Here is an 11,517-nt window from a genome sequence, read left to right as displayed (position 1 = left end):
AAAAAAAAAAAAAAAAAAAAAAAAAAACAAAAAAAAACAAAACTACTTTATAGCACTATAAAGATTAAATGACATAATAAAAGCCATTTGTGTACTATAAAATATAAGATACATACATATTTTTAAACTACCCATAGAGCTTTTAAACTTGTATTCTACTAACTTAAAATTTTTCATCTAAGTACTTTCAAAATTCATTCTTAATTTTTACCTTTTGATATCCTTCTTCATTTGTACTTAAGAGCTGCATGCAACATTTATCCCTCCCAGTTGGTTCCCTATTTTGACCGATGATAAATTCTATTTAAGCAACATTTTATCTTTTATATTACATAGCAAAATTCAACAGATATGAACAACTCAACTTGGAATCCTTAAAAAAGCATCAGAATGCAGATTTTCATTTTATTTTATTTCACTCAGATGACATTTTGTAATAAAAAATATGGGTACATGTAGAAAATAATTTGAAAGGATAACTTAATTATTTTGTATACTTCAGTAACTGTTAAAGACTTTTTTGTAGACTTTCTTGGTTTTTTGGCCTATTTTGTTTTGTTAACCTTCAATACTAAATCATTGCATGCTAAACATAAAATTGCAGTCACGTATTTGTTATCAAATATTTGATATATGTTTTTGAAGACTATACTAAAGATATACAAGAGAGACATTTTATTTCTTAATATCATATTTTTGGCCATTAGTTAAAAGTGTTCCTATGTTACTAGACAGTAATTCAAAAGCAACCCAAAAGAATATTAGCTAAAACCTTTAAAATACCATCAGTGGTTTTCAAAAACAATTTACAAGAGATTTAACAGAATGGAACTTACTCCATGCCCTGCGCAGTCTGCCGAGCAATATCTATCAGCTTGATCATCTCGAATTTGGTCTCGATGATGTGGAGATGGTGGTATAAGCTGGAGCCCTCACACCACTGGGTGACAATAGCCAGCTGGGGCTTTGTTGAATAGCCCATGAAGAGCAGGATGTTCACATGCCGAGTTTTCCTGTAAAAGAAGTATGTTAGTAAATAGTAAATGTCGATAAACTTCAGCAAATCTTAAAAAAGTGGACCAAAGCAGTCTGATTATCAGGAAGAACATAAGGAAGGATAAGTTTAGAAATTATTTTAGGAATTGTCTAGTGTAATATCCTACCCCTTGCAGAAAGATCTTAGCTTTTAATATACTTCACAACAGGCAACTGAAGTTGCTTAAATACCTTCAATTGTGCAAAGCTCTTCACTGAGACTGCAGCTTCTTTTTTCACCCTTACCCCCCTTTTGAAAGTGGCTCTAGTATTAAAAAGTTCTTTGGGGTTGAGAAAAAACTATTTCCCTACAACTTCCGCCACTGGCCGTCCTGTTCTGCTCTCTGGAATAAAACAAAGTCTGTACCTTCTTGAACATAATAGCCTTCTGTGGACCCAAATATACTCAGTTCTATCGACTGTTTTCCCCTTGTTACAGTTTCAGAACCCTCCTCATCTAAGTTGTCCCTGCCTGGATATTCTCTAGTTTGTTAATGTTCCTCAAGTCCCAGGGCTTGACACAATCTTTAAATGTGTTCTGATAAATTTAGAATTTTGAGAGTATTATTTCCATAAGTGGAAATAGGATTTTTCATGATCAGAACATTGTATTTCCATTAATTCACCTTAGGACTAATTTTCCTATCAGTTATACCATATAATATTGTACACCACTTAAACAATACGGTTAAAGACATAGTATACTCAAACTCTGTCTTACCACTTTTAGTAAACCTGTAAAGCCAACAGTGGCTATCACTGGAAAATAGAAGATAAAGATAACTTCTCTGGAAAACAGTAATGCACACAGGCTCACCTGAGTACTCCTACTTCATTTTTGAAGGCCTGTAACTGCTGAGGTGTGGGTGCTGTCACATTCAACATTTTCACTGCCACATCACCTAAAAAAAAAGTTGTCATTCTAAATGTCATTCCAATTTTTTAAACTTAAAAAAAAAAAAAAAAAAAATATATATATATATATATATACATATATATATATATATATAAACCTCTTGGATATTTTCACTAATTACCATGGCCTTAAATCCATACCATTATTAAATTGCAAATAAATGAGATCTTAACTTCTAAAATGTATTAATTTTCTAAGGATAAAAACTAAATGAACAATGACACTCCTATACTAGTATTTCAAAATACCACCTCCCCCCCCAATAGCCAATGTTGTATTTCCCCTAGAAATGTAGTTTAACCAAGTAAGTACCCATGGTATTTTCCTGATTAATTAACAATACTAAACCAAATGCTTTTATTATCTGAATGTTAAAACAAACTATTGAGGACAGGCCCAATGAAGCTTGGCTGAAATAGAAAACTGCGGAGCTTCTTTATCAGAGTAGTTAACATGGTTTTCAAATCCAAGGATCACTTGCTTTTGCTCAGGAAGATTAAAAAAATAATTTTATGTGAAACAGAATTCTTACACATCGCCAGTGGGTGTGTAAAATGGTGCAAGCACTTAAAACACTTTTGGCAGCATCTACTAAAACTGAACATATGTATATCCAGTGGTCCCACAATTCTTTCCTAAGTATATACCCAGCAAAAATGGAACATATGTTCTCCAAACAACATGTACTAAGAATATTCACAGCAGCAGCATTCGTAATAGCCCCAAACTGGACACTATTCAAATGTTCATCACACAGTAGAGATTGGAAAAGAAATCATGTTAGAGTCACACAATGAATACTATTCAGAGAATGAATGACCTATAACCACATACAATAATACAGACGAATCTTGTACTTTTTTGCAGGTTTATTATACTTTGATATAATTATGGATTCTTCCTGATTATCGAAGTAATACAGTGCTCATGGTGAAAAACATTTTGAAAACAAAGAAAAAAAGTAAAATCTCCTATAATCATGTCACTCAGAAGTGATCATTGTTAACACACTGATATATAAACTTATTAGGCTTTTATAGGTATGCAGTGTGAATATTTACGAATACATATGGAAAAAAATCACCTAAAAAGATATATAGTAAAATGCTGACAGTCGTTTTAAAAGTTTATGTTATATGTATATTTCTAGGCAGTACCATAGTATAGGATATTATACATGCTGTTCTGTAAAATTTAATATACCACACATACCTTTCTGTATCAATAAATATAGATCTACCACACTATCTCATGTCTATATAATCACATATGAAGGTTATCAATTTATCCAGTCCTCTGTTAATGAGCACGTAACTTTATTTCCATTTTCTCATTAAGTCTCTAATGAATATATTTGCACACACATCTGTTTGTTTCTGCCCAATGAGTTGTAGTTCTACAAATGGAATTGTTGGCTCAACACACATATTGACAAACTGCCCCCCAGAAAATCTGTAGCAATTTATTCTCCCTCCAGCAGTGTTACAATCACAGCTCTAAACATGGCCAATTAAAACAAACAAACAAACAAACAAACACAAAAACAAAAAAAACCTATCTGTCCACTTGAGAGGCAAATAATGATTTCTAGCTTTTGAATTTGCAATTCTTTGATAATTAGTGAGGCTAAACATTTCTATATGCTCCCTGGTTGTTTCTTCCTTTGGTAAGTACAATTTTAATGTTTACCTGTGATTTATAACACAAATAAAACTATCAGCAAAAAGACTTCTAAAAGAAAAAAAATCTTGGGGCGTAACTCACCCGGGGAATTGTCATCTTTAAAAATTATTACTGTAATGATAGGAGTCCTCCTTGCTGTGAATTGTTTTTATTTCCCATAATTTTTGTTAACCCTTTCTTTGGAGGACTCTTTAATCTGACCTATTTGCTATGATGCTATTTGCTTAGTGATTCAAACAGTGCATATTCCCTTTGATTTTTTTAAATCACAGTTATGACATGTATCCTATTATAACTTGTATGTCACTGTATTACATACGTACCATGCCACTTTCCCTTGTAGACTGTCCCAAATGACCCGGATCCAATTCTCTGTCCCACTGTGATCTGCCCATCAGGAATCTCCCAATCATCACTTGAATCCCTTCTACCAAGTGTTTTCTTCATAAAAATAGCACAAAAGTCAAGCCAAAGCAAACAAAAAAGGAAGAGAGCAAAAATCAGTGTGTGGGAATGCTTTAAGCAAAAAACTATCAGCTTTTAAATTTACTTTGTTAAGGGAATTCTGTGTCACATACTGACATATCATACATCACCATATATCATATAATCTAAAAGGTGACATTACATTTAGCTAGCTTATAAAACAAAAGAGCTTAGAGACCAGAAGATATCATATATTCTCACCATTCGATTCCTATCTTCTGAGGATGAAGAAGATTTCCTTTCCCGCTGAGGCCCTGGAGATTTCTGTAATGCTTTTACATTAGTGAGAGAGCCCGGCAATGAGGCAGGGGGGGTGGCAGACAAGCCTGTGGTTGATCCTAAATTAGTGAAATGAAAAATGTACCTATTAAAGGAGGATTGAGTATGTTAATTTACTGGGGGAAGAGGGTAGGGAGAGATTTAGACTTCTTTTCAAAATGTATGTTTAAAGGCACATCTTTTGGAAATGATAGGACAAAAAAGGGCCTCATTTGGTGATCTGCACTGTAATTTCTTTTGGTTTTCTGGTCAATTTAATGACTTTTAAAACACCTGATTTCAGATACATACTTTGCTTATTGGTGTAGAGTCTGGAAGAAAAATAATCTTTCTAAAGTAAGAGATCAATACTAAAACAATACTCCCAAGTCTTTGTTTGATTTAAAAACGTCAAATCAATTTAAAAGCTTATAGAAAAAATAAACTTGTAACTATTTTATGTTACCTGAACAGCCAATCAATATAAAAACAGATGGAAACTCCCAAATGGGAACATATAATAATGGCCTTAATGTTAAAAATATCTGGCTCTATCATATTAGCCACGAGAACTTTAAAAATCCTATACTGTTTAAGAGTTAGAAATATCGGTCAGTTCAGTGGTTCCTGGATTCCTGTTCTACCAAAGACTACTTGTTACCTGTATAACAAAGTTAATACAAACAAAGCCAAACAGGTTTCTCAAGACTTTCTGAAAAATCTCTACAGGTATAAAGTGAGAGAAAAGTTAAGTGCTATGGCCTCTTGGCCAAGCTGCTACAAGTGGAAATATTCTAGGAGTCAAGTGAGTCCAGTGGATACACTGAAAGTAGACTCAGTAGGCAGGGCTGCATACTTTTCTAAACACCGACTGAGCACAACTCCTAGATTCACCTAGCCGGTTTAGAGGGGTTCGGGGCAATGACTCCTAGTGGTGTCTGAATACAGTTAAGGAGAACTGAGATGTCCAGTAATATTTGCATATACAGAACAAAAAGACCTCGAAAGAATTTTTTCTTTTATAAGATTACTATTTGGGGGTAGGGAGAATAGCAATGTCTACATTTAAATGTTCAAACTGTATAGAATTTTATCATTGCCACATCACACATGCCATCACATGGAGAATGTACCTGATCTGATATGCAATTTTCTAAAAGGAAATGGGGCCTGGGATGCCTGTAACTAGAGCATAATCCATTTTCCACCTTCCAACCGGTAATTTTCAACATCATAAAGCTTTAACTGCTTGCTCAGGCCTCATAGATTCTGATCTACTCAATAATGTACTGTATTACTTATTTCAGTGACACTACTCAGTACTGTAGGAATTCTAGCCCATCCTATGGATTTTATAAGAAACAGCTGGGCTGAGACAGCAAAAATCTGAACCACCACCATCACTTTCAGAGTAAATAAGAGACACTAGCAAAAGCCAGTAAATATAATTCTTTAAAAATATTTGTAGTAAGATACCTGTCTGAATTTTGAGTTAAAACGTTAAGAGATCAGTTTAACTACAAAACAGAGTGAGATGAACTGAGAGAGTGGAACCACACTGCTATAGTGCTTCTTTCATATTAGGGTGTAAGTGAGGGTAGCAATCCTCAAATTTTATGAAGTATGCTAAAAGTACCCCAAATATATTAAAAACCTTTCTTAAGGCTCCCTACCTCTGATATAATATAAAACATACGTGTCCTGCATTAAAAAAAAGGACAGTGCTATTACAGAAAAATAAAGCCAAAAATCTGGCAAAATCTCCTAATTGGGGTTTCTATTTTTACTTTATTAAAAACCACAAGAGTTGATCACAAATATTAATAGTCATGAAGGCTATTATGTAAATGGATTAAAATAAAAGTTATTCTGATTGAGGCACCCCCCCATATACCTTATTTATTGCCACCCACCGAGTTTAAGAAATTATCAAGACCAAAAAGTAAGTAATAGAACAAAAAACAAGATGGATATCTTAGCTCAGAATTTTCTTGCTTTTAAAAATTTATGACAGACAGCATACAGAAAGCTTGTGGTAGTGAGTATGTGTGAGAAGCACATTCAGAGCATTCCAGCCAGGCCAAGCAGAAATTTAGTACTGAAAACTCTCACACTTACAAACACACGCTGTGAAGGTGAGGCACAAACAGTATCTGTAGTTTATATTGAGTTTGCTTTGGGTGAAAACAAGAAAGAAGAGCCCAACTACCTCTGAACACTGGGCCAGGCTCAAAATCAAACACTATTTCACTGGGGACAGAATGTAGGAGGGGACTGGGAGTCCGGGATTGGTATTTCCGAAGACCACGCATCAGCTGGTTCAAAGGGGCTGTTAGAAGAGAAAGAGAGGGGCAGGCAAACACAAGAAGACAGACACACAGAAGAAATGAAAGAAGTCATGGGAATAAATGAGTTGAAGCCTGCTTCACAAAATATTCTGGATGTCTAAAAAATCTGCTTGTTTTCATAAAATCCCAATGACTTTTTATAAAGTGACTCATAAAAAGGGTAAGCAGTGCCATTTGATTTTTGGAACTAAGCAGGCAGTTTTTAAGATTAACTTAACTTTGTGATGCTAATATGATGGCAACACTTAAATGCTGGATGTACTGGGCAAAATTATCAGAAGCCACAGTTATTAAGACATATGAAAGTCAAACTGGCAGCAACATTAATTGGTGGATTCATGGAATAACAAATGGAAAACAACCACAACTTTTTAAACTACATGCTACAATGAATAGTAAGTCCAAGATACAATGCAGGGTTTTCATTGAGGCAGATTCACAGGTATAGAGAAACATAACACAAGATGACTTACACAATGCTTATTCAATATAAAATATCTTTAAAGTCTGGGTTCAGGTATTTTGAAGATAAAGCAGTTCACAGTGAGGAGACCGACTCTCAAAAAGGTAAACAGGTATTACAGGTCCTCTTTTTTAGAGAGAAAATACTTGAAAAAGTAAGCATTAAGGACCACCTGGAAGAAATCTTCAAGACAGTTCCAAATACCATTTTGTGGAAAACATTGTATAGGGATAAAATCTTACTTAAAAAGTAAGCAATGTTTTCTTACGTCCCCAATTTTTAGAGTGCTAGAGTGAACATCTGATAAAGCAATCTCCATTCAATTTCTCATTTACTTCTTTTATTTACTGGACTAATAAGAGGACAACATGCTTTCTTTCTATAAGGGTCCATTTTGTATAAGGTACATTCCAAACCCTTCCAGAAAGCTGAAGAGGCTGACAATGTCCAACAAACGGAGATGTTGTGACAGGCAATCTAAGGGATTCTTCACAAGAATGACTTAGGAAAATCAAGTGTTAACTGACCCTAAGCTCAATCATTAAGTATGAGTGGTACTAGTTAGAGTTTCCTCCCAAAGGGAAGTTAGCACCTCTAGTTTTAGAGATAGTTAGGAATCAGTAAGGTGGGTAAGATAGTTGATGGTTTGTCTTTGAGGATAACAACATTTTAAAATTGTAGATAGTACATTTAAGATTCCCTTTTATGTCTTCTCTTTTTATCTACTCATCTTATAAATCAGTTAAAATTTTACCAGAGATGAATGATAAATAATAAAGAAAACTAAAAAAAAATTTGGGGGTTTTCCCTACACATTTTTCTCTGTGTCTGTGTTTCATGAAAGAAGCAAATATAAAGGAGACAAGCAGCAAAGCAATTGCATTTTTCCCTGATTTTTTTTTTTTTAATTGAAATCACTACTTACCTCCATCACTACGAAACCCCTGGTCTCTAATCAAGTCCTACAAATAAACAGTAATGGATATTTATTCAAAGCATATGGTAAGAAAGTAATAACAACACTGAACTTTCCACTAACCATTAACAGAAAGGTTAATTCAACATAATACCTGTCATACAATTACTTCACAAAAGAATATGAAATTAGGGAACATAAGATAAACATTTTGAAGCCCTTGTCAACCTAACCCCTATATTGAAGGGATTATTAGTCCTAATCAAATGTTGAAATCCCTTTCAGGCCATTCAAAACCAATGGCTACATCAATTCTTTTTTTTTAACGTTTATTTACTTTTGAGAGAGAGGGAGACACAGAATCTGAAGCAGTTTGATTACAATCAAAATACAGATGCGTAAGGAAACACTAGAGGGGAAAAAAAATCAAAATGGCTCTAAAAGGGTTTTGTTAAAGTTTGTCTTTATTATTAAAACATATCTTCCTACAACAGACAAAACTGGGTGATGGGGAGCGAAAAGTCTACTGGCAACGCGATGCACTTTGGACATTGATAGGTGGGACTTAGTATGTTTACCCACTTTAAATAGGAGGGCCTGAACGGCCCAAATGTCTCTAAACAGGCTCAAAGGCTCTTTGCAAACAGGCAGCTTTTTGTTTCTAGTCTAGAATAAATTCTTTACAAATGCATTTCCATCATGTGTAATGTATTATATAAAGCCTTTGCCATCTTCTACAGAATAACCAACAAATATACATCTGCCAACAATGTGCTAGGTGTTAGGGGCTGCATGGCTACCAATAAATATAAAATCCTTGTGGTCTCACTAACTTTCTCTGTGTTCTTGAGGACTTGTAATCTAAGTGGAAGAAAGATGTACAAACATGGAAATGAAATGATAAAAGAATAATAGCTTAAGAAAACAATAAAAGAGGTGCCAAAGTTGCTTAGTTAACTGCCAGACAAATAGTATGGGTGAAAAGACTCCTGGTGCCACACGAGTTCAAAGGATAAAGAACTGTTAAGACCTCACTGTGGAAGCATTTCAAGAGAAGAGCTAGGAGTTGGGGGTAGATAGGAATGCAGGGGTGGAAAGAAGCAGAGGACCACCTACATTTTTTTTTTTTTGTTAAAGTAGGCTCCACACCCAGCTTGGAGCACAACTGCGGGGCTTGAATTCACGATCCCGAGGTCAAGACCTGAGCTGAGATCAAGAGTCTGACGCTTAACCGACTGAGCCACCCAGGTGTCCCAGAGAGGAACTTCTAGACACAAAGAACCGCAAGACAAAGGCAAAAATGCCACATCCCTTTCCTTTTTGCTTCACCAACCTTGTAACTCCCCACAACCAGGGATCAGCCACCTCTGGCTTTCTCCGCTCTTACTGCTAATTAACACCATAAACTTCTATTTTTCAATCTGTTCCTAAAGCTTTTTGACAATCTTTTCACTTATTCTAGGTTAAAGAGGATCTTCTAGTATCCCAATACTGGCTATTTCCAACTCTCCTTCATCTCCTGTAGCTCCTTTTGTTACTTATATCTCTTCCCTTTAGCATGATAGAGGAAACAGAAGCCTGTCCCTATATTAACAAGTATTTGCACAGTAGCGTTAGCTATAATTTCTGAATTCTTACTATGTGCATAATAAACATTTTCAAACCAACAAAAGAGGTAGATACGGCTAGCTTCAAGGTTAAGGCATTTGCCCAAGGTCATACAGCCTGTAAAGAGCTGCAGAGCGAGCTATGTCTATCTCTAATTCCTCACAGCCTCTGAGGAATATCGTTTCCACGTTTAGGAACTGGACTATATCAATTATTCCCTCTCTTGTTATTTTCAACCTCTCTCTTCACTTGCTTCTTCCCCTCAAGTTACAAACATGCTGAAGATTCTCACATTAAAAACAACTGTCCTTCAACCCTGTTTTAATCTATGGCCCTTACATTATTCCTTTAGAGCCAATCTTCTCAAAAGTGACACTTACCCCCACACCTTCATCAGCCTTGCTCTCCTCCACTGGCCCTCTAAAACAGCTCTCAGTGAAGTCAAAGTGACATTTTAATTGTTCAGTAGTCATTTTCAGTCCTTATCACATGTGAGTCTCAGTGGCAACTAACATCAACTACTTCAGCATTCTTCAATTCCCTTTCTGCCCTTTGGGGTGACACTACTCTCTCTTATGTAAAGTTAGACTTGGGAAGAAGAGCTCGTAAAAGGCACAGAAAAGGACAGTCTTTGCCCGGACCTCAAAATGTTAATAATATTCAGTGGGGTTGCATATTCTACCTTCTTTTCAATTTACATGTAGTCTTTGAGTAGTATCATTTACACCCATGGTTTTAATTGAGAAATATGCTAATTATTCCAAAATCTGTTATCTCTACTCAAGGTCCTTATATTCAACTGCCACTGGACTTCTAAACCAGTAAAGTCCCTCAGACAACTTAATGTCAGTATGTCCAAAATAAAAGTTACCATTTTCATTTCTATAAGACCTGTTCTTCTTCCTTTGGTATCTCCTATACTACTGAATGGAATGAATACTGTTTACCCAAGCCAGAGAAGTGTGGACATTATCTTCTAGATCTCTTTCACTTCTTTCTACTACTCTACAGAACAGTAGTTAAACATAAGCAAGAAAGACCAGGTTTTACCCCATTTCAATCATTTATCAGCAATGTGATCTTGGGTAAGTTTCTTAACCTCTTCAAATAGAATTTTCTCAACAGTAAAATAAGGATAAAAATAGTACTTAATCCATGAGTGTTTATGAGGACTCCGCTATGTAGGGGAGCCTGGGTAGCTCAGTCGGATAAGCATCCGATTCTTTGTTTCAGCGCACGTCATAATCTTATGGTTCTGTGAGTTCGAGCCCTGAGTCAGGCCCTGCACTGACAGTGTGGAGCCAGCTTGGGATTCTCTGTCTCTCTCTCTCTCTCTCTCTCTCTCTCTCTCTCTCTCTCTGCCCCTCCCCCACTCACGCTAGCTCTGTCTCTCTCAAAATAAACAAACTTAAAAAAAAAAAAAAGAAAATTTATGTAAAGCACTCAGTATAGTACTTGGCATATAGTAAGCATTCATAAACAGTAGCCATTTTTGATACCATTCCTAACAATCTTGCCTTCTAAATCTCTCATGAACTCACAATATTCTTCCAAAATACAGAGCTGAGCTCTTCCTCTCCCACTCAAAAGTTTTCCAGACTCCCTACTACCAGCAACCACAGAAACCTTAAAGACTTGACAATGCCTTTAAGTATGGACTCTACCTACCTAGTTTTGTCTTCTTTTCCCTACTCTTCTCCTGAACCAGAAACTCCTACAATGTGCATTATTAATTACATCCTAAGTAAAGGTACTTCCATATTTTTTGCATGTACTATTTCCTTAACAAATGCCCTTTCTTCTT

The 11,517-nt window shown here is 35.5% G+C and overlaps 1 protein-coding gene across 6 annotated transcripts in view; it reads right to left on the bottom strand.

Annotated features, from left to right (window-relative positions):
- BRAF (B-Raf proto-oncogene, serine/threonine kinase) overlaps nt 1–11,517 on the bottom strand; it is a 173,824-nt gene that overhangs the window by 39,737 nt on the left and 122,570 nt on the right. For 4 of the 6 annotated variants that reach the window (XM_040471779.1, XM_040471781.1, XM_040471780.1 and 1 more), the window contains exons 9-13: nt 8,115–8,151; nt 4,322–4,458; nt 3,958–4,075; nt 1,853–1,937; nt 837–1,013 (exon numbers count right to left, since the gene is read on the bottom strand). In XM_040471779.1, coding sequence (XP_040327713.1) covers nt 837–1,013; nt 1,853–1,937; nt 3,958–4,075; nt 4,322–4,458; nt 8,115–8,151 — 554 coding nt within the window. Of the gene's footprint in view, nt 1–836; nt 1,014–1,852; nt 1,938–3,957; nt 4,076–4,321; nt 4,459–6,587; nt 6,708–8,114; nt 8,152–11,517 lie in introns of all 6 variants that reach the window. The other 2 variants (XM_040471783.1, XM_040471784.1) reach the window with 1 other exon arrangement.

This window comes from Herpailurus yagouaroundi, unplaced genomic scaffold (genome assembly GCF_014898765.1).
Source record: "Herpailurus yagouaroundi ecotype Mexico unplaced genomic scaffold, PumYag 100, whole genome shotgun sequence".
Taxonomy (NCBI): Eukaryota; Metazoa; Chordata; class Mammalia; order Carnivora; family Felidae; genus Herpailurus; species Herpailurus yagouaroundi.
The sequence above is the reverse complement of the archived record's forward strand: the minus strand, read 5'-3'. Positions and strand labels throughout refer to the sequence as shown.